A 24111-nucleotide genomic window follows, 5' to 3' on the forward strand; every position below is an offset into this window, starting at 1 on the left:
CCCCCTTCCACACAAGATCCAAAAAGAGAACCTCAAGTCCTCTGCCAAAGTACTGTCAATTCCACTTAAACAGGAAGGCTCCTCTCAGATGCGGAGCTAGGCTGGGCTCTATCATGCCAGTGACTTTGGCTGGGTGGCACACCCTTCAAATGCCTCTGCAAGCTGCACAGTGCCAGTGTTTGGAGCCGCAGATGACACAGACCCTCCAAAGAAATGTAGTTGATTTGATTGGAATCTCTGAACTCTCTCTCTCTCTCTCTCTCTCTCTCTCTCTCTCTCTCTCTCTCTCTCTCTCCTTCATAAGCTATCTATTTCCCTTCCATTATATCAGTCAATTAAACTTCAAGCCTCATTTAAAAACAAAGAACTGATCAAAGGTAACACTGCTATTTTATTGGTTTTGACTCATTTTAAACTATTTTTGTAGAAAAAATACACAGTTCAATAAATTTTCACATACTCTCATCGAACGCATATCAAGAAGTGAAATCTCTGCTGAGGGGTGGGGCAGGGGGTGGGTTGGATGCATCACAAGCTCTGGGCCTTAGTTCAATCCCTGGGACCCACATTGAGGGTGGATTCATTGCTTCACAAGCTCAGGGCCTTAGTTCAATCCCTGGGACCCACACTGGGGGTAGATTCGTTGCTTCACAAGCTCAGGGCTTTAGTTCAATCCCTGGGACCCACATAAATTACTGAGTACCATGGAACACACACTTATAACCCAGAACAGGGAATATGAGGACAGGTGGTCCGTGGGTCTTGCAGGCTAACTCGTCTGAAATGATTGGTGAGCACCAAGCCAATGGGAGAGCTTGTTTCAAAGGAGATGGACAACATTCTTGAGGATGATACTCAAGGTAGCCCACTCGCCTCCACACAAGCATGCATTCTGTATGGCTGTGTCTCTCTCTATGTCTTTATCTCTCTGTCTCTCTCTCATACACATACACACACACTTCCAATTGCATGCATGTACACCCATACACATATATGTATTTAGAAAGTAGCACCATTGCATTCTCAGCTTTCCCAACAGTTGCTGTCAGGCATTATTCCTGTCTGTCCTGAATTCCAGGGGCATCTACCATAATATTAAATGATATTTTTGGATCTATTTTTGGGGGGCTCAAGAGCTCTCCATAAGACCTGAATCTGGGGTTCTTTGCCTTTCCCATGCGTCCCTATCTGTGTGAAAGCATAGCTCCATTTTGATAGGTCTGAGTTTGAGAAGGAAAAGTGTACATTTTCTTTGAGTGTTCCATAAAACTCCCGGGAGATAATCCTTGTTCTCCATGATTTCTTCATCGTCACCATTCATTCTGACACCCCTTGTACACATTCCTGTCTTTAGAAGTAGCGGCTGGAAGGCATTCAGTTTCTGCTTATCACCCTTCCACGTGCATTCAAATCAGCGGGTCTTCCTATCCCTTTTGGTGTCTAATATCTGACTTAAATCTTCTGTTGACTCTAAGTTGTAAGCGGAAGTAGACAAAGTAAAAGGACTCCACTGTTTATGTTCTTCGGAAGTACTTTGGTAGGCTCTGTGCATTGAAATGTCTTTATTCTTTGAGAAGTTCATACATGTATACAACGTCTAAAAATATTTTGGATTGACAGCTACTGCTTGCACACATTTAAGAGGTGCAGTATGATATGTGTATTCATGTATGTTCCATGCAGAGCAGTGAGTGTGCCCTTTCCCTTACACTGCGGTCTTTCCCTTCTGGTGAGTGTGTTCCTCTCCACTCCTTTGGGACATGCGATGACTTATATTTGCTCCACCGTACTACAGAATGCACCCCAGAACTTATTCAACAACAATGTACCCCTTTGACCTCTCTCCTACCTCCCTATTCTATTCGTTCAACTGCCTCATGGGCACCCCAGTTCCAGCCATGGCCAGAATCCCACAGATATCAAATTCTTACTATATGACAAGCTCTAGACTCTTTTGGCAGTGGCCTTGGAAACAGAAGAGTTCTCTCAAAGGCCTTTCAGTTATGAGATCCTTGTAGCCAGGAGCTCCATTTGGGGTCCACACTTTTAAGTTGCCCATTGGCTTTGATCATTTCCTCTCTGGGTCCGGAGTCACGCCCAGCTTCCTGTCTGTAGCCTGCTTTCCAACACTCAAGTCTTCTCCATTGTCTTCCGTGGACTTCGCCGGTTTATTTACAACTGTTGTGTGCCTCTGCCACATCTACATTGTCACTGTGATGGTATTTTTCTTTCTGTCTGTTTCTTCCGCAGGAGTTTAACCAGTAACCTACCCAATGTGAACCTACCCAATGTGAACCTACCCAAAGTTCCAAATCTACCAGTTAACATCCCTCTAGGCATCCCACAAATGCCTACTTTTTCGGCACCGTCATGGATGGCTGCTATATATGATGCTGAGTGTGTATTCAGTTCGCATTAGATCTCATTTAAATTTAAGTGATCTTGGCATGGATATGTATTGCTTATTTCTATACATCCTATATAACAGAGATGGAGATGGATAATTAGACATATTTTGCTGATGATGCAGAGACAATATTGTTTATTTCTGGCGTTCATCGTGTTTGTAAGACATTTGCTATATATATACACTAAAGATTTGTCTAACGCCCACTGAACACTTGAGGACTGTTTTACTTCCTTAATTATTTTACAAGGGGATTTCTATCCCGTTTTCAGTGCAGGGACCATGATTTTAGGAATTATTCATCCCTAAATTGTCAATGAAAATTCTTGGATGGGCTGACCAGCCATCTCTGATCTGATCCAAGTCTATGAAAGAAGCCTGCCTACCTAGGAACTGGGTTTGGGGTTTTGTTTCATAACAAAACATTTTCACAAGGCTGATTAAGCCATAAAGCTTATTTCTCATGCCAGTAAATAGCAGGATATTATAATGTTATGTCCAGAGCTAAATGAAAATCTCTGACAGGCTCGGTAAACTGCCTGTGTAGACACTTCCCAAAATCAAAGTACAGTAGAGTGTTTTGAGGTCTAGGAAGCATGGGGGTTTCTGAATTTGAGAATGCAAGATTCGGGACACACACACAATTAAATTTTGGCGGTCGTGTCTCTGCATTCTCAGTACAGAGCGATTCTTTGCTTCCTTCGTATGAAGGTCAGGGATGCGGGAGGGATTTTTGCCTGAAACCGATGTCACTTCTTCAATGTGAGCAGTTTGAAGAACATGGGGATTGAGTGGACATTTCTTCCCACGTAGGAAATCAATCTTCTCCATTTTCCTTAGCAAGAAGTCCCAGCTAAGTTCTACTCTGTTCTACTCCCGGGAAGTGAAATAAGAACCATGTGGGTGATTTCATAAGTGAAATAAGGTTTACCAGTTCTCCACCTTCCTTTGATCCTTCGCTTGGACCACAGCTAACTATAGGCCAGATAAGCCTTTCCTTGGGAGAATAAATTGGCACGTTTTCAAAGGGAAGTGTTACTATCAAAAGAATAAAAAATGATCTGAAACTGGCAGTGATGTTTTTAAATCTCGGACTCCTATTCATAAAAGTGGCCCTCGGCACTGTCAGGCTCCCAGTGAACCCAGGGAGAGAGCAGAGTAAATGAAATAAAATGACTTCTCAACCTGGTGCCCCCAAAGCTACCTACTGGTTTAAAAAGTACAGTCTCACACAAGCCCGCACTGAAATCACAAGGCCAATGTGTCTGATTCTCTACTAGAGACAAATTCAATCCTCCAAAATTTTCGAATTTGAGGAAAATTGTTCCTAACCAAAATCACATCATATTCATGCTAAGATGACAATATTACAAGTTCAATTAGCTAGTGTCTGTTTCTTAGATCAGGTAGTATATGTTTAAAATTCAAGCTAGATAGCCGAAAGCTTCTCTTAGCCTATCCCGTGCATGTTCTGTGATACTGTTTTTGAAAAGATATGAATCAAGACATTGTGATAAAGCAGATAATAGTCTCCATTCAATTAATTAAGGCATGGGTGCGAACACATTTTGGTGACTGCTCAGCAATCAAAATAATCTTGGTGCTATTGCCTTAACATTAGCAGTTTATCTTAAAAATAAAAAGAAAATATTCTTTTCCTCATGTCAAAACTTAATAATAAGCTCTTCAAAGAAAAAAAAACGCTACAAGAATTTTTTGAAACTCTGTAACCAGATGGGTGTCAAAATGTTGTTGTAATAAATACCAATTATTGCATTCATATGTACTTAATGATTTAAAACATAAACCATGCAGTTCCAAAACGGGGCTTAGACTAGACAAAGTTGGGGTTTCTTTCTTCCCAAGCACGGGGTAGGATAGGGGGAAGGCTGAACTTTCGTGGAGAGAAATGCATTCCCCACTTTTAAATGAAGCTCACCGCAGTATCTGTAAAGAAGGCGTGGATCCTCAGTCACCCACCAGGAAATGCCTGATTCAATATCTTTTCATGATTCCAGTTCTTTCCTTTGCCACCTTTCATTTTAAGGACGTGTTTCCATGTTACCCGCTCCCTCGTGGCAGATACATCTATGTACTGACCTCAAGCGGGTCTGTTCTGAAAGCATTGCCCTGTCGGTGCAGGCCGTAGGCTCTGGCTCCCTCTCGGCATGTTGGGAGCTTGCCCCCCTCCCCACCCCGCAGTAGCTGTGGATGCATCTATGCACTAGCTATCTTTCTCTCTGAAGCATTAATTCAATGCAGCTGGCATCTGTCACAATAGAAACACCCACTGTCATCTGTTTCTATAGACGATGTCAGAAGAAGTGGTTATGCATGGTGTGTTGGACATTTTATAAATTACTGTGTTAGCACTAGTGGTATGCGAGGAAGGGGGTAGGGGCGCTGGCCACCCTTCCGAGTTCCAAACGGGGCGATTGCAAAAGAGAAAGCCAGCCAGAGAGAAGGGCAAGACAGGAAGAGGTTGAACGTTTCCCATGCACAGGCCTTCCATGGATGTTCCAGGTAAAAGTCTCTTGGATGTCATCATACAAAAAAAAAAAAAAAAAAAAAAAAAAAAAAGGAATCAAGCCCCATTTCCCTGGATCTGTAGAGGACTGGGCAATATGGTTCAATGGGAAAAGAGCTCAGGTTTTGAACTCTGAAGTATCACAGAGATCCCCCTGTCCACTGTCCCAACACCCCTCATCCCGGGGTTGCCTATGTAATGGGCTGGTCTGTGAAAATTGGAATGTTAGCCACTGGACAGGACTTTGGGATTCGAGGTATCCAAGTGTCCCTGTCTCTGTCTGAAGTCTCCTCAATCTCTCTCCAGCTCTTCAAGAGAGAAAGCAGGTCCTCGCTCACCACTTTGTTAGCACTGTCTTTTTGAAACCAAAGTCTTGTGCCATTTCCAAGAGGCCTCCACTCCGGAGGAGAACTGGGGAAATGCATGAAGCCCTGGATCTTAATAACTGCATGTTGCCATGCAGCTATTATCCACGGAGACTTACTTCTCCCGCTGGTTCATAGCCTTCGTCTGAATCATCACATATGCTAATGTGTGGTTATTAAAGGAAGGCTGATTTTTACCATACGCTATCCTCCTACTTAGAAGGAGAGACAAGAACCTCTTCAGACACCTCGCTGGTCTGGAGCAATTGGCTGAGCAAAGCGAACTGAGTCCCGTATGGTAAAACTCAAATTCTGCCAGTGGAGACTGCCCCGCCCCCTCCACCGCCAACTCGCGTTGTTTCGTATGTGGAAGCCTTCCGGCCCCCAGCTGTGTCTGTGTTAGTGTCTCTCAAGCCCAAGACCATAGGGTGACTCTTGATTTCTGACTTCTTACCCTGCCAGTAACGGATCAGGTACCTCAGAAGATTTGTTCTGGAAACTCGATGCCCTTCAGACTTTCATCCGTGACCTACACTGGCCTGAGGAAGAGTTTGGAAAACACTTGGAGCAGCGGCTAAAGTTGATGGCAAGTGACATGATCGAGTCCTGCGTCAAGCGGTAAGAGCCAGTGGCCGGAAAGATCAGGGCGCCGCTGCCAACGGGCTGCGGCGTGGAACGTTTCGGAGGTGATGGCTGGTCCAGGTCAGCTCTCATACAAACAGGCAGAGTGCGCAACCCAGGCACTACCATAGCTGAGGCAGGGGTTGCTGTAAGAGCCAGTGACCGAAACAACCAGAGTGTCGCTGCCAATGGGTTGCGGTGTGAAACGTTTCGGAGGTAATGGCTGGTCCAGGTCAGCTCCAGCACCAAGTGGCAGAGTGCGCAACCCAAGCACTACCATAGCTGAGGCAGGGGTTGCTGTAAGTTCACAACCAGGCTACGTAGTGAGACCCTGTCTTAAGATATCAACGACGACAATTTTGACAAGTCGGCCGGAATGGTTAGCTACTCACCTTGAACTTCTTAATATTAGTCAGTTCTATATCCACCCCAGACGCAAAATTCTTTGCCTACCAGTTTGTCCTGTTGCTGGTTCCGTGAGGAAAAGACACCCATCCAGTCTTGCTCACCTCTGGATCCCCAACATCTATCACTACCTGCTACCAAACAGCTACATGATAAATATTTATAAATACATGGAGAATGAACAGTTAGGAAGAAGGAAAAAAGGACAGATCTAGAGCCATTGTTGGTAGAATCTAGGTCTTTGAATTTCCAACAACCAAGCCTTAGTATCCTCAATTATTCTGCCCATATGAACTGAGTATCTAGTATGTGCCATGTGTTGTTAGTTTTTTTTTGCCCACATTCTAACCATGAATCGGCATGAAGGCATGAGACATGAACATGCGCTTTGGTTTTCCACAGATTGCCCCCCTTTTGTGGCTTACAGCCTTAGGGTAGAAAGCGGCTCACTGCTCTCACAGTTCCCAAACTGATTGTTCTGAGACTGCGATGGGAAGAGATTAAGGATGGTCTCTATCCATTCAGCCACATGCTCCTGATCCGCTCTCATTATACCAGGTCCAGTGTCGAATCCTTGAAATACAATGGAGAAGGGAAAGAAAGACTCCCCCACACACACTTGGAATATCTGTAGCCACAGGTCAAACCAGGGGAATTCACTTCTGTGTTTGATATCATTACCACCTTCCCTATCCCCAAACACATCCAAGTTCCTTTGCTAGTTTATAAGTGTTCTATTAGTTTTCCTTATTCAGAAAGGAAAAGAAAAAAATGAAATGAAATAAGGAAAGAGGGAAGGAGGGAAGAAAACAAAGGAGGGGAGGGAAGAAGAAAGGAAGGAAAAAAGAAGGAAGGAAGGAAGAAAGGAAGGAAGAAGGGAGGAAGGAAGGAAGGAAGGAAGGAAGGAAGGAAGGAAGGAAGGAAGGAAGGAAGGAAGGAAGGAAGGAAGGAAGGAAGGAACCCACAAGCAATCTTGGCTTCTCCAGGTGTTATATGCATTAGTTGATGAATGGGTTGTACATGATGGCGGCAAGGCTTGCCTAGAAGTGTTCTGAATCCAGCAGTGAGACCCTGGAAGAAGAAAAGAGAAGAAATGCATCAAAACTAAGACCTCAAAAGGTAAAAGAACTGCGCTGTTGCAGGTAGGGAGGTAAATAGCAACTCAGACTGAACTAAGGAAAGAGCCACAAGCTTTGGCAACAGTGGGAGGGTGGTTGTGTTTCTGGAAATTTAAGAGTGAGAAATCCAGAATGTGGATTTTGTTCTTTTCTGCCCAGCTGTAGAACCAAAGACAGGTCCTGTTTTCAACTAAATGGTCAAAACATTTCCAGTTTTAATTTGTATAATCTCTTAGATAGTCTATATTAATTTTAGGAAAAGCAATGGTTCTCCAACGACCAAACTGTTTGACAAAAATCTTCTTACAAGGCAACTCTTTAAGGCACTCTATCTGTCTTTTCCTCTGTCTCACAGAGGAGCTAAAAGGAATTAAGACTGGCCCTCTCCTGATCTGTGGCCCCACCTATGCAGATATGCATTTATGTCCTTCACTTACCTGCTGGACAGGGGCTCAGGAGAGACACTTAGAAGACATAAAGAGAACCTATGAACATGGTAAATGTGGTTTATCCCCCACCACTTTGCAATCATTATTATGTTCAGTCACAGAAAGAAGGTAAACTGCCCAGAAGCAGCAACCGGACCTGAATCCCTGGACACTCCTCACCCTCCGATGCCACAGAGGTCCCCCCAGAATACAGAAGCTAAGAAACCTTTTTTGTCAGGACGTAAATCCCTCACTGGACATGTATGAGCAACCCTGACCTCTAGAATTTCTTGGTGTTCCTTTCAGTCAAGGTTCTAAAAATAAGCAGGTTCTAAAAATAAGCACACGCACAGGTCAAAACATCCCAACTCCAGCTCCAGAGAGCAGGGCATAGAGAAGCCCTTAGGTGTTTTAAGGCATAGAATATATGTTAGAAGAGCCTAGAACTATTGATTACTTCTTTAGGGCAGAATAAATAACCTTTATCCTTGTCCTAGTAGGGACAGTGGGTTGTGACTTAAGGTATGCAATGCTTACAATCTGGTCCTCCTCAGAACTAAGTGTCCAAGGCATGTGTCACTGTCCGGCGGTGACAGCACCTCTGGTCTGTGTCACACCTGTACTAGGTGCAAAGCAAGGCTTTCTGGCTCCCCCATCAAGGAGTCGATTGGGTTACGTGACCTCTTCATTCCTGGGTTCGGGGGGCCCCTAGAGCCCCCTAAGTCATATTCCTTTTCTGCCTGTGCCTTCCTCATTTCACAGCCCTGCACAGCCTCATTGCACAGCCCCGCAGGCTAGGAACAGTTCTCCTGTGAACAGAAATGTGAAAAGGGAAGACACTTGCTTCACTGGAAAGGAACGAGGTAGCATTTCCATCTCTCAGACTGGGCCGGAACTCGCGCCTAAGCCTCAGAAGATCAGCGCAGGGCCCAGTCCAACTCAGTACCCATCAGGCCCGCTTTCACAGAGCTAGAAAATGATGTATTTTCAGCAGAGCTTAAAATGATCATCATGGTTCGAAAGCTCCTTCAGTGCACTGAGTCTTTAGAAGCCAAGATACATTTATCTTTAACATGATCATATAATCTATAGGGGTGTTTGGGGGGTGTTTTTTTTTCCCTTAGGAACTGGGCTTCCAACCTTAGAAATTATACTTGGCTTCCCTGCATGCACCCAGGGTGTGTTCGCAAGCTGGCTTTCTTTCCTGAGCTAACTAGCTATGTGGTCTTCCTAGGCACCAATAGAAAAGTACCACTGATTTCTCTTAAAGTAATGCCGTCCTGGGAGCTGCATGGGCTCTGGAAGGTGGCAGGGGACAGTGCAAGGAAGCAATAGACACCGTCCATGAAAGGGGCTTTAATGACGCCACTTACTGACCAGGTGCTTTCTCAAGGGATATGTGAAGCTGTGACCAAATTCTCTGAAACCTTTTTAAATAGAGCTTGTCCCCACTTCGCAATGGCAGTACCACGGACTGGATCTCACACCTGTATTGCAAACTACTTATATTGGGATTGCTCTTCCTGTGAGAGCTCAGTAGGCTTCTGGGATCATAAGTTAGCCCATAATGTTACCAAAAAAAAATGTTACAATAGACGTATGACATTCTTGAGTTGTATATAACATATATGACATTTCTATGATATAGTCGCATGTCAAGGACATGACTACATTTTTGATTATAAAAAAAGAATATCTGCTAGCTGAAAAAGTAATGCTGGTCATGAAAACAAACTAAAGCAATGCAAACCAGAAAGCCATCCTGTGGTAATAACTTCTCATTCATCCCTCTTCCCAAAGGGAACCGTTTTCAATGGTTGGATATATTCTCTTCTAATGATTTTTTTGGCTAGCACAATCTAGTTTCTAGTTTTCACACAATATTAAAATAATTGGATTTCAAAAAGAGATTTTTTTTTCAGTCTCTTTCAAAACCGAAAGAACAAACAATAAGGGGTCACTTAAGATTTTTCTCCACACTGAGGTTTTGAAGATGGGAAGTTGCCTTTCTTGTGTTTTGTTTTTTACGAGAAGTGATTCGAGGTAGGCACTTGCCAAAGAGAGAGAAACTGCATATGTTGCAGAGCTATAATCGGGTTTTTTAATTCATTTATTCTCCTGCAATTAGGGTCCTCCATACCATGTAATCTATAGATAGAAATGCATCGGGCTACAGGTGTTCTGGGCATTGCTGAGGGGATGGACATGCATGGCCATCCACATAAATAAGCCCTCCTTAAATGGGGAAGGCATTTGCAAAAGAACATGTGTGAAGTCACTGTGGATTGAAACCGGGTATCATCTTCAATGTCTTTTTCACTAACCTCTCAGGACTTGTCTCCTCTACCTTCCGCCCTCTGGATGCTGAACTGGTCTTTCCCTACTTTGTTTTAATAGAACCAGGATTGCATTTGAAGTTAAGCTGCAAAAAACCAGTCGATCAACAGATTTTCGAGTCCCACAGTCAATATGCACCATGTTTAATGTTATGGTTGATGCCAAAGCTCAATCAACAAAACTTTGCAGCATGGAAATGGGCCAAGAGGTAAAAAAAAAAAAAAAAAAAAAAAAAGACCTTCCCCTCCTCTCCTCTCTCCATTGATCATGTAGAAGAAAATGTCACAAATTCCTTTCTTCTACCCAGTCTGCTAGTTTCAGAAACACACTCAGCATTTGCAGACGAAGCTGTGGATAAGTGTTCAGCATCCATCAAATCAATTTCCAAGGCATGTGCCAGTGAGCATGCTGGTCACTTGGAAGGGTTCTTGGCTGGAGTCCAGTGGTCCTAAGGTTCCTTTAAGCTAAAGGATGTTTGGTGACCTTATTCGGTAGGCCATTATCTGCAGCAGATGTGAGACTGTCCGAATGCCCATCACTTCCCAGGGGTAGTGTCTTAGCCCTTGAACATCTGGACAGCAGGAGGGCTTCACCACAGATCAAGTGACTTCCAAGCTATGTCAATAGGTTCTGTGGGCCCAGATCAACTTTCGGGCTTTTGATTTTCACTAGAATGAATTGACTACGAATATTCCCTGACCAGAAGTTTCTTCCTTTGCAGAGTTTCTGATTCTAAAGTCAGATTTAAAATGTGAGGGAGAAGGAAGCAGCAACTTGGACTTGATTAAAGACGATCATGATCATTTTTCTCCGATGGCCTTAAGCCAGCTAGATATTCATATACCAATTTAGAATTAATTCAGTAACATTTCTGGCAACTCTATGCTGTTGCCAATTGGCATAAATTGCTCCTAAATCAGATCTTTCAATACCAGCCTTACATGCTCAGGATTTTTACTAAATTATATTTGCTCCTTATTCGCTATTTATTTTCTCCTTCGGCACCTTCCATTTTATATGTGGGTTGGTGGTGTTCTCTTCTGGCAAGATGTCCTCCAGGCTTGTTTCCCCCACAAGTGAGCTTCCTCAGCCACCCCGGCTAGCTTCTGCTCTAGCTGATATCTTTCAAGCCTTCCAGTGGAGTTAAGTTCTAGGCGAGAAGTCAATACAGGGCCCTGGGTTCTCAACCCCACGTCACTTTGCTTTAAGAGTCAGAACAGTGATTCCACAAATCCCCTGTGCATCCACCTCCCAGGTTGTCCCAGAGGCTCATCCCATAGTATTTCAACCTGTCTGGGGTGTGATAGAGAGATTAAAACTTCTGGTGGACAATTCTTGAGAAAAGACATCCAAAATACACACTGGCGTCTCTCACACACGCACACACCCATACATGCACCAGCATGCAGATACAGACAGGAACACATATGTACCACACCATATACACAAATGCACCTTCACACACATTTTTATACACATGCTAACCAATACAGAAGAAAAAAAAAACATGCACACAGGAATTTAAGCTTCTGTGGCACTCTCTAATGATGCTGGCACTGGTGGCTGTCCTGGAGGTCACATTTTGAGAAGCAGTGATCCAAGGCTCTTGGTTGTCTGAAAATGAGCCAGGGAGAAGGCTTGGGACAATCAGAAGGGAGGCCTGGATTGCCAGTCGCTCAGATAAGTGTCTTGTGTTTTGCTACGAAATGAACTTGAATAATGCTGACAGCCTCTTTGAGACTCAGTTTCCCCATCTGTAAAATGACATCACTGCTCTGCTTTTATCCTGCCTATTTTAGCTGCAGGATCAGTTCTTCATTCTTTCTCCAGAAGCCTAGCACGGAAAACATAAAAATAGAGCTTATCAGGATGGGGGGAGGCCCGGAGCCCCAGCTGGTGATCTCCTCCTTTCCACCTTAGCACCTCTTCACACCGCCACTCACCCACGCTTCCCTGGAGGAGTCTCAAACCTCTGGGTTTCACAGAACCCACTTTGCAGATCTCCCTGAGGGTTCTTGAAATCATCACATCTCCCCAAGTCACTAACAATTCTTGAGTTTCTGCGCTTCTAGAGCAGTGTCTGTCTGGAACTTCCCCTCCCCTCTCCCCTCTGCTTGTGCTCTGGCCGCGGCTGCTGCATTTTAAATCACCATAAGCCGCATTCCTAGAGAAGCCGCCATTCAAAAGTATACACTTCTACAACTGTGCTGTGTTCACAGAGCCTTGCAGCCATCACAGTCAGTTACATGACATGTTCATGATCCTAGAAAGAAACCAGCCATGCATCGATAGCCAGGGTTCTGTCAGTGTTCCCAGTTCTAGGTTATCATCAACCTGTGTCCTGCAGGTATGCCTGTTTCTGTTCTTCGGTTTTACATAAATAGAACCAAGCAATAGGTGGGTTGTGTGTGTCAGGCAACACTTAGTCTCATGCTTTCAAGATCCATGCATGTTGTATACATGTACTGTCTATTTGTAGCTGAATAATATTCCAGGATATATATATATATATATATATATATATATATATATATATATATATCTTTGCTCAATTTTTTTAGCTAGGTTGTATTCTGCACAAATATGTACATGATATGCCTCTCTCCCATCCTGTTTCATTTTTAAATGTCTTCTCTGTGATACCATAGTACCCTTCAGACCAAGGACAAAAAGAAAGCAAAGAAGCAAAGGATTTTTTTTTCTTTTAAGATTGGAGATCAACTTGTAAGTTTCCTCTCAGAGTTTTTGAGGTAGACATCTTGTCTGAGATTCACAAGGGTGACCCCCGTCCTCATAGGCAATAGCCAATACCATAGGACTGACCTCTGTGTGTCCTTAGGAGGCCCTAGATCTCTTCTTCAGCTTGGCTTGCCTGCAGCCTTGTGACAATACCACTGTCCTTGAATATGTGACTAGGCCAGTCACGTCACTGTGATCTCAGGGCTGGAGTCCTGGAGGTGGTTGTGAGAACGGGGGAGAGGACGGGGTTGTACAAACTCCATTAGGAATCTGGTGAAAGCTATGGATCCATTTCCTAGAAAGTAAATACTTAAAATTGGTATTCCCATATAATTTCAGGGGAACTGTATTCTTAATCTAAACCCCAAGTCCTTGTTGAAGACCAATGATGCTGTATCAACTCACACCTGCCACAGTGGACTGCTGCTCGTCTTTACCATGGGTCGTTTCTTCCCTAAGCTAGGGTAATCTTGGCTTAACTTTGGAGTCTGGTTTCCTTTTAAAAAAAATGTCCAATGATTAAATCACTAGAGTCTGTGACCCTTCCTCTGGTCAAACTGCATTCTCTTAAACAAGTCACTGCCCATTGCTTGCTGGGTGATTCACGCACAGCCTTTTTACAGTGGAGATACAGTGCCCTTGCTTCTAGGTAAGATTAAGGGGGTATAGTTCTTTAAGGCTAAACAGTGGAGTCTTGATGGCTCTGGGCATAGAATTTAATAACGTAGAGAAGACTGTGTGTACTTTTTCTATTTTTATAGTTTCAACACTTTATATTTTTATAGTTTTCTCAACACTTTTTACATTTATTTGTTTTTACTTCATTTTGCATTGGTATTTTGCCTGCATGTATGCCAGAGGCATCAGATCCCCTGGAACTGGAGTTATAGACAGTTGTGAGGTGCCATGCAGGTGCTGGGACCTGAACCTGGGTTCTTTGGAAAAGCAGTCAGTGTTCTTAACCACTGAGCAATCTCTCCAGCCCCAACTCAGAACGGTTTAAATGAAAATAATTTTAATGTTTGTATATGTATTTCCCAGAAGTAATATATACACATCCAAACTAAATACCTATATGAAGGATCTATCTAACACTGGGTTCTAATCGTTTGTTTTTCTCCTAAGGATATTTGTTCCCAAAATCATGTTAGAAAGGCCTGTCAGTGTTTTCTTCTAAGTAAAATGAGCCAGAAGCACCTAAATGACCAGCTTGTGGGAAGTGAAGCTTCCTAATGTAGCTAAAATGGTCAGGCTAAAACCAAATGTAATGGAACTGCTTCTCAGTAGCCTGGCACGGTGGCTGTGACCTGGAACAGACCTTCAGAGGGAAGTCACGTGAAATGATCCATATTTCACAGAATAATGGATGAGATTTCCCTCTAAAGTAAAACTGGATTTTTTTTTTAAAGGAGCTTGAGTAAGGATAACTAGGAAGATTCTAGAATTGAGATAAGAATGCTTGGAAATCACTCGACTTCCATTTTCTTGTGGGCTGTGCTTTGGAATATCAACCATTAAGCCTGTATTACAGATCTCGTTTCTACTTCTGACCACCACCTGGACCCCACTCCCTCGGCCTATTTTGAACTATGCCTCACTAGTAAGGGGATCCAATCTCCAGTTTAACAATCACTCCCTGAATCTCACCGCCGGGGGAAAGTCTCATCTAAAAGCAGCTGTTGAGACATTTGCTCACCATACTTTTCCATCTTAAATATTTATTTTTTCATTAAAATTTGTGAAGTACCAATAGAGGGGAAATTGTGTATTAAATAGTTTCTCACTTGGCCTAGTGTGTTTTCATCTCGTTTCCGAGGTCAGATGGTCTTCACAGAAAGATAACGTACACACAATCTGTTCCACAAGGCAAAATGTGCAGCGCAGGAAGTCAAGTGGGATGCTTCTCACGCAGTAATCCTGGATATGCAGGAACTTAGCCCACCAGACGCACAGGCGAACTTCCCCCTCTTCTCATGCCCTGAGGACCAATGTATCTTTGAGCTACTACCACCGTTATTTCAGGGCCTGGGTCCAGCAAACACAACAGGTCACAGAGAGACTTGGAAGATGCAGAACCTTCTAGGCTGCAGGTAGAATGGAATAGTGAGGCAATTTACAGAGGGCATCGTCACAAGAGCTAGCAGGGAAGATGGCAGCTGGAAGGTTCCTCTGCGCATGCACCCCCTCCTTTGTGAGGCTTCCCATTTGCACTGAACAATAGATCTCTCCCCAGAAAGAGCCAAGAGTGGTGGTGGGAGAGCTCATTATTGTTCCAGAAAAGCAAGTTAGTCCAATACATCACCTATGGCAGGAAAATCTGGCAAGAGGTGCGTGGATTTTGCCATCACCTGAATAGCAATGGGGAATTCCGATATTTAGCGCTCAGTGACATGAGGCACAGAGTCAGTATTAGGGTATAATTGCATGCAGTGTATAGAACTGAAGAGTATTTAAAGAAATATGCACAGCCATGTAGTCACGGACTGATGAGGGAAGTAGTGATATGGCCATGTAGCAATTCCCTTTTTCTTTCTTCTTTTCTTTTTTCTTCCTTTCTTCCCTCCTTCCTTCTCTTTTTTTTTTTTTGAGTCAAGGTCTTACTCTATAGCCCACACTGGTTCCTTGCTTCCTTCCTTCCTTCCTTCCTTCCTTCCTTCCTTTCTCTCTTTCTTTCTTTCTCTCTTTCTTTCTTTCTTTCTTTCTTTCTTTCTTTTTTGAGTCAAAGTCTTACTCTGTAACCCATGCTGACCTCCAACTCATAACAATCCTTCTTCTCCCACCAAATGCTAGGATTCTAGGCATGAGCCAACAGGCCAACTCCACATACTGTCTCAACTGTATATTCATGTATTATGTCAGTACTTGGCTAAGTCTAGGTCAGTTTTACATTCAGAATGTAATTCTAGTTCCACTGCAGCGGTGAGAAAGCAAAGTGACAGAAATCCCATTCTCAAACCGACCCTGGAACAAAGAGGAAAAAGGAACCATATTAAAACTCTTTAAGTGAAGGGGTGGCTCAGTTCAGAGAGCAATTGCTGTGTAAGCCTGGGGTCCTGAGTTCAATCCCTGTTAACCACATAAAAAGCCAGGGATGGTGGTGTGTGTCCAGGCCAATGAAAGACCTGTAGATAGTCCTCTGACCTCCACAAGCAAAGGTGTAAGTGTATACATACATACACACACACACACACACACACACACACACACACACATCCTGCTTTACTTTATAAGCAGGATAAGATGTATATTAGAACAGGAAGGTTATAGTACTGATATATACAGTATTACGATCCGGGGAGATAGTGGGACTACAGAGGATCAGCACCTGAAGGTATATTATGCCTAATAGGTTATGGTGTCCCTAACTTGGTTCCGAATGGAAGGGCTCGTTCCTCACTAAACCCTTAGACACAAGACACAGACCTTACCCTGTCTTAGCGTACGGAGGACAATTGCCATCTGTTTCCCTTTTACCACTTCCATCAAGGTTGTTAAGAGAACATGTCTGTTCTCGTTGGTATTCTTTGCTCGGTCCAAAGCCCCTTGTGCATTGCTTCATCTCGTGCTAGCTTTCACACAGCCAGCTCTTCTGGCTGAGCGTCATGCCCTAATGAATGTAATAAATGTGACTCATTTATAGCAATCCAAAGGAAAGCTAGTGGGGCAAGTCAGTCACGTGACAACCGAAAGTGAGGATCTGATTCTGGGTCTTATTTCAATACCTAAAAATGTGTTTGGAAGACTGTCAATATTCCCATATTCTTTTGCTTTAACATCTTTCTTTGTGACTCTGGTACAGAGTTCTGTGGATTCTTTTCCTTGAGCTTTTTTTTTTTTAAGCTGCGGGTTTATGCTATTTACAAGTAAATTCTTCTTAGATCTGGCAGTGTGGCCAACAGGGGTTCTGATTCATCAGGACAAAACGCCATGGGCCATTTGCTTCTTTTCCCTCCTCCAGTCCACTGAAGGGAGGAGGAGGTTGGCTCTGTGACGACATTGTCGTTCCTTCTCTGCCCGTTGTGGCGACTCGAGGAACTTGACCACATGATAGTATTTGAATTGCAGCTACGGTTGGCAAAATGTTTTCCTATCTAGATACTCATAGATCTTCAAAATAGCTCTACTAATCTGGATACCAGAAAAGGGCTTGGGCACTGAATTCTTAAGTAATGTTATGTAACTGAAACAGACCAGACAAACGTTTTTGTTGTTGTTGTTGTTAAGATCTGCTTTGTTCTTTATTGTCATAGAGTTACATCCATTATGAACACATCTGATGTCTTGATATATGAAAATCAATAGAAATACATAGAATAGTTAAGTTGAGGTACTTATACTGTCCACTTCTTTAAACAGGGGTGGGGTGGGGAGGGAGCCATCATGTCTCTCTTGGCTGTTTTTAAACATGGAGCTAACACGTATTCACTGAGACTTGCTTAGCCCCATGTGGAAATCAACAGTCTGTATTAGCTCTCGCTTCCGGGTCCAGGTCTTAGAGTTGTCCCCTGTTGGAGATTTACAGATGAGGAAACTGAGCTCGATACAGAGGCAGTATGGCTTCTGCCCTCTCACTGGGATATTGTCCAGGCCTTCCAGGTCCAAGCCAATTTCTCATCTCCTTGCTCCTGCTCAATCACCCTGCTTGCCAGCAACCAGAGTATTGCCACACGTCCTGTATCTTATCTCTGTGTTCGCATAGCTTTCTGATGATGCTTTATTTAATTTTCATCTTCTCATGTGTCCTTTTGTCCTGATTTTTATTTGTACTGTTCCTTCTTTTTCTTTTCTTTTTTTTTTTTGGTTCCTAATTAATCATCCTTCTGAAAGTTTGCTAAAGAGTGGGTAAGTGCATTTTTCCTTTCCAAATAACAATGTTTTTTTGTGTGTTATTGTTTTTGTGTTACGGAAATACAAAATAATTCAAATGGATACTAAACTGTTCTAATAAATGTCAAGGAGCTGGCATATAATAATTTGTGTTGAAATTGCTTTTCCTTTTCCCCTGGCATTTACAGCAGATTTTTGTTTGTGTGGGGGTTTGTTTTCACATTACTATTTAAATGTAATCGACAGCACCAGTTTGGAAAATGATTGGAAAAACTTAGCTACAGTCTCAGCAGAAGGTCTAACCTGGGTCTGCTTGTTGCTGAACAGGAAGAAAAGGAAAACAATGTGTCGCTTATCACAGTGACTTAGAAAGAGACACTTTATCTGGACTGAGTCAAAACTGTAGTTAAAACCGATGAACTCTGAGGCTTACACCCAAAGTACCTAGCAGGTTTTTGCAAGATCCTTGTCTTAGTCAAATTTTCTTTGAAGGGATCTCCAAAATTGCTGGAGTTACATCCCCCAGCAATTTCCAAGAAATACCATTTCCCTTCCCAATGTACTAGATTACTATTGAACCAAGCTTTGTAAAATCCAACTCAACACACTGCCAGGCCATTAAGCCAGCCCCGCGTGCTGCTGTGTTTATGGGCCCACACACATCAAAGGTGCCTGAAGCCTTAGATGAGGCACAATGACCATGATAATTTTTTTTCTAAGCTCTTTGGGTCTCTCTCTGTGTCAAAAACCAGAAGTCAGAATCTTATAGCTGCTTCTAGGGCTGTGGGAGCAAACTAGGTCTGCGAGTCAGGCTTTATTTATAGATCGTATCGTCTAAAAGCCATGACCACGCACAGCACTGTCAACCCCCCTGACATGCTAACTGTGTCTTTCTGTCTTCTTTAGCATCAATACCATTCAAAAATAGATGAACTCATTGAAGAAACCGTTAAAGAAATGATCACACTCTTGGTGGCAAAGGTAACCTTCGGCTTCAGGTGAAAGGGGGCATTGTGAGCGTTTCTTTGTTGTGTCTGCATTTCCATTAAAATGTAACACGTTAAAAAAAAAAAAAGTTGAGCTGGGTGCTCACAACTCTCAAGAAACAAGATTGTACATCACCCAGCCCCAGCTTGCGAGGATTTTCTGATGTTCGTGAGCTGTGTGAAGATCAATTGGTGAGGCGGCATATGTTAACTTAATAAGAATGTGTCCCCAAACGTCGCACTAGGTTATGAAGGAAATGTTTGTTTTGTTTCTCAGCACTGACAAAGTTAGATTTTAAAATACGTAAAGTGAAGCGGTAATAAGGAATTCTGCCATCCCGAAAACCCCTTTCCCTCTAGTTTCACATGCAGTGAGAGTCATAATAAAACAGAAAAGTCAGATAAAGCTATTTCAGTCACCCTCATGAATTATAGAATTTTAACTAAGTAATGCTGAATGGGAAGACATTTATATTTGCCAGTGCTAAACTTCTGTTTCCCCCAAATTACTGATAAAATACAAATAAAAATAGATTGGATTAAATGTAGTGCTAATATGTAATGTAAAGACTGCTTTGCGCAGTTTGGGATTTTGAAAAAGTGCATTTAATATTATCGCATGCTATATGCAACGCAATAATATTTTGTCACTTTGCACTTCTGTAACACTCCGTATTTGCAATCACATAATAATGAAGAGAAAGCCGGATAAGTCAAATATTGCCGTGCAACGGCAGCCTTTTCCTTTCTCCAAAGTGAGAGTTTAAAAAAAAAATGGAATGCAGAAATGAGCAGGGGGCTGAGCCCTAGCCCCTGAGTGGTGAGGACATGTTGCTCTTTCTTGTAAATCAATGGTAATCTGAAGTAATAGTTTTTCCTCTTTGCTGTCTTACCAGTTTGTAACGATTCTGGAAGGTGTCCTGGCGAAGTTATCCAGATATGACGAGGGGACTTTGTTTTCTTCTTTTCTGTCATTTACGGTAAGTAAAGAGCGTCCCGATTTCCTGGTTGTTGTTTGAGTTCAGCTGCTTTTCTGCTCGGGTGAGAAGTCCTGTATGGCTTTGATTGGGGGCGGCAGTGTGTGTTGTTTCCATTTAACCATGAATGTGGCATGTTAACGCTGGAGAAGAGGCGGTAACGGCAGACAGACTCTCGGTTCCATGTCCTTGTGGATGCACGGCATGCACACACATCCAGAGTAGCCTGCCTTTCCCCCACTGGGCTGTGGCAGCAATACAGTGAGGGCCACCATTCTTACTAATAAATACCTTTAGGGATTGTATATGACGTGCGATTGTATGTGACCTTCAGCCCAGCTGACACTGCACATGCCTTTTTTGATGGTCCCTGCTCTCCTAGTTACATTCTTTTCTTAATCAAGTTATTTGTGCACATTTCAAGTCCAAACCTCATAGAGAAAGGAGGCTGCTTTTCCAAGTGGATCTGCCCAGTACACAGCCCCAGTCTGTGGGAGTTGAAACAAGGGGTCTCTACAGGCTGGAGGTGCTTGTAGCCCGTGTAATTCCTCTGAACAAGAAGTTCTCCTGTTCTGCCTGCCTGGGTGTAGGAGCTGTTTGTGTTTGTATCCTCCCAAGCTACTGACATAGCCTTGCCAAATTCTTTGAGGTTCCAGTTCTGTGCTAAAATGAGGTAAGGTCAAGGTCAAAGGTTAAGCAGAAAGAGGAGCAGGAGTCAGCAGACTTCTGCGGATAAAAATCAGAGAAGGAGGTCACTGACACTGTATTCTCCAAGTGCCTGCCACGTGGGTGCAGTAATGGTTCTAAGCTGGGACAACAGTCAAGTTAGAGGGTGTCTGTCTATAGTAATCGTCTCCCAAAGTGAGCATCAAATGCCAGGTGAACAGAGCATTATCATGGGTAGAATTCCTCATCTTTGGAGTCCCACAGACCCGAGTTCAAGTCCCTTCTGCAATACTGACAAGCTGTGTGAGCCTCACTAGGTCTCTGAGCCCGAGTTTCCTCACCAGGAAGGATATGGGTGGTGGATAATATCTCCCATAATTCCATAGTATTACCATAGTACCGCAGGTGAAAGCATCATGGTCTTAGCTTATTAGGTAAGACTCAATAAAAGGCATCTATTACTAATAACAAGTAATGAATATGATTGCGATAAGTTAGAATCATACCTGCATACACCTTCTTTCCGGACATGTCCTAAAAATGTGTAAATAAACAATATAACCTATTTTGGTCCTCTCCTCCATCCGTGTTTTCTGACAAGTGTTGACTGGTGGCATTTTAGTTACTAGATAGTATCCACCTATCAATATGCCCAGCATCCTTCCCAAACATAAGGATGAGTTAATCCAGGAGGATGATGGTCTTCAGACCTAGAGTTCATTGTCAAGGGTGGATTGGGAAGCGGACAATGCAAAGGAATATTGCGTGCAATTTCCCTCTTCAAAATTATCTATAATGTGTCATCTCTGGGAAGGAATCTGCCTTGCCCACTTCTTTGACAAAGAAAGAAACCAAGACCTACAGAGGGGGAGTCATTTATTCCGAGGTCACATAGCAATATGTAGAGCTGGGACATGAAACCACCTCCCCTGCCCACCCTGGGTGGCTTCTGCAGAGAGTGGGATCCTGCTGTCAAATGCCTGACGCTGGAAGGCAGATGGGCAGGCTCATGAGTGGGACAGACCCACAGAGAAGGATTCAGGGCACGTGAGTCAGAAATAGACAAGGGCTCCTCACTGCAACTGTGGAAACGATGAGGAAGGGGGTGGAATTAAGTGCAAGATTTCTGCAAACGCCTCGTAATGCCCAGAGAAGACACTTGCTTTTAGACTTCATTTTGAGTCAATGTTTTCACTGCAGTGTATTTGAACCGATGACCCAGGAAGGCCCTTTTGCTTTTTGTTGCTTCAACTTTTGCTCCAGCCAAGACCCTTCTCTGAGACGAACTTTCCTAAAGATTTGTTCACAGCTGGCTCAGTAGCAGCCAGATGAAGAATTCAGGGATTCCAGGAATCCCCGGGGAGAGTGAGAAACCCGGACCAAAGTGTCCCGTGGTGGCTTTGCACCTCCGCTTCCCATGCTCTCATCTTTCCTAAGACATTTTGCAGCCTAGAGGCATGCCCAGCAAAGACACTGCCATACCCAGAACATTCCAGACCTGTGCCGGGCTTGGAACGTCCCTCCTTGGTGACGCTCCTCCCACGTACTTGGCCATCCCATGGCCACAAGCACCCACTTCTCATTTGCAGCCTCCGTTCTGCCAGGATTCCAGTATTAGAGAGGGGGTGCTGAACTTAGAGGTGGCAAGAATATCTCTCCACACATGCATCCTGAGTTCCTGCCTAAACTGCAGAGGGCCTTTGAAGGATGCTGGCAGCCCAGTGGTGTTAACTTCCCAGGAATGGAATAGAGGTGAAAAGGTGGGGGCAGTGGTAAGAGGGGCAGGGGGCGGGGAGCGGGGAGGCGGTAAACTTGCGGGGAGCAAGTGTGGAAAGCAGCTGTGTATTCCAGGACCCAGGACAGAGGTGTGGCGCCTGTGCAGTCTGGCGTGCCTCCCTTTAATTCGGCTCCCGTTTTCTCATGCCATTCTTCGAGCGTTACTGTGCACTTACCACATCCCCACCGCAGCAGGGCTGCCAAAGAGGAGCCATGTGCTCGGCCCCCCAGAAAGCTGACGCTCATCGACAGATATGCCACCCTGTCCCCCCTCTTTCTCCTGCTGAGCGCCTCCTTTCCTGGGTGGGTTTGATTTCGTGGTCCAAGCCAGACATTCTGGAAAACGTCTGCAGTGGCGCGGAGCAGGCAGGAATATTTATTTCTCATCTCCATCTGCATTGCTTCCTCTCTTGGAGAGGAGCTGGGGGAGGAGGGCGGATGAGATGTGGCTTCCTCGTGCCAGCCCAAGAGGCGCCCAAGCACACCCTCCTCTCCTCCTTCAGGGGCCTCAGCAGCAGTAGCAGCCCAGGATTGAGGGAGGCGGGCGCCTCTCGAACTTTTCAAAGATCAGCCCAGTTGGAAGATATAGTTAGCAACTATCCACCCATTCCCCTTGCCTGCAAGATGTGCTTTTATGGCAGCTGAGTGTTTGGAAAGGTCTCTGGCTTGTGGGTAGCTTCATGCTGTTCTTTTAGGAGGCCAAAAGGCAGGGCAAACAGGTACCCAGATCCTTCAAATATTTTACCCCTTATCATTCAAATACTTTGCTCAGCCTTGTCCAGGGGTCAGCAGGAGAGCTGGTCCTGGAACCCACTCATTCACACAGCATCTCTACACAGAGCACTGATAGGTTGGGTAGGTGGTGGGGTCACAGCAATGCTCCAAAAGATACTCTCTGCCCTTTTGGAGTTTGCATTTATTGATGGAGCCAGGCAGTAGGCAGTGAAAAGAATGAATGACCAAGGGGAAGGAAGCATTGCCTAAGGCACAAGCTGAGTAAAGAGGAAAGTGGGGGAAGATATTATTTAAACCAGGACAATCACACAATCACAATCATCAACAGAAATTTCAGAGCCAACTGTGGGCAAAGAGGAAGGGAAGGAAATATTTCCGGGAGTAGTAACCACCAGTGGCTACAAAGCAATGGAGCAAGTGATATTTCTGCAGCATGAGTTACAATAAACATGAAGGCGGCGTGGGTAGAGTAGCCAGGTTTGGGAGATGGAGACTGAGTTGGAGAGGTCAAAGGGGAAAGGTCTAAGAACTGTGAAGTGATGTGTTGTACGGACGAGCTTGTGTCAGACAAGTGATTCCCAAGCTTAAAGAAGGGTTCAGAGAAAAAGGCAACCCCAAAGAGATAGGCCTGGGTAAGGAAGTTCAGCTCAGTCCCTTAGCATAGAGCTGGGTGGCCCAAGAGCATTGTCCCATTCCCTACATTTTAGCTGCCTTTGCTGTGGTAGATAAATCCAGACATCTAAAAATAAGTCCAGGAGCTTAACTCCTGTTCCTTAAGTACTCGCTGATTGCCTGGCACAGACTAAGTAAGTGCTTTGAATATGTTTCTGGGACTCTCTGAGTGATCCATTCTACCAACACCCTTTAAAAAAAACTGTTGGAACCAAGGCTCTGAGAGGTTGAGCCCCCACCCCAGCTCCACCTAAGCGTTCCTGTCACTAAGCTCCACTGACTTCACAGTGGGATGAAGACAGACATAGGGTGGTCTAGCTCCCATTCCCATACCCAAAGGACAGGGACATCAGATCCTCCAAGTCACCTGGATTTCAGCCAGATACAGCTCTTCCAAACACATCCATCCCAGTTACTTACAGAACATCACAGAAGCTTTCTGGGAATGGGAAGGGGGGAAAAATCATTTCAAGACTGCCAGGAGCCTAAGCCCTACTGTGTGTCCAACCTTCCCAGTCTCCAATT

General features: G+C 44.1%; 1 protein-coding gene across 13 annotated transcripts in view; it reads left to right on the forward strand.

Annotated features, from left to right (window-relative positions):
* The window catches only part of Cadps (calcium dependent secretion activator), a 433680-nt gene that overhangs the window by 344173 nt on the left and 65396 nt on the right, over positions 1–24111 (forward strand). For 8 of the 13 annotated variants that reach the window (XM_085687926.2, XM_085687928.2, XM_085687927.2 and 5 more), the window contains 5 exons: positions 2251–2397; positions 5762–5917; positions 10269–10416; positions 18681–18755; positions 19657–19740. In XM_085687926.2, coding sequence (XP_085544052.1) covers positions 2251–2397; positions 5762–5917; positions 10269–10416; positions 18681–18755; positions 19657–19740 — 610 coding nt within the window. The remainder of the gene's footprint in view (positions 1–2250; positions 2398–5761; positions 5918–10268; positions 10417–18680; positions 18756–19656; positions 19741–24111) is intronic. The other 5 variants (XM_085687935.2, XM_085687936.2, XM_085687937.2 and 2 more) reach the window with 1 other exon arrangement.

This window comes from Myodes glareolus, chromosome 5, assembly GCF_982192425.1.
Source record: "Myodes glareolus chromosome 5, mMyoGla1.1, whole genome shotgun sequence".
NCBI classification, from domain to species: domain Eukaryota; kingdom Metazoa; phylum Chordata; class Mammalia; order Rodentia; family Cricetidae; genus Myodes; species Myodes glareolus.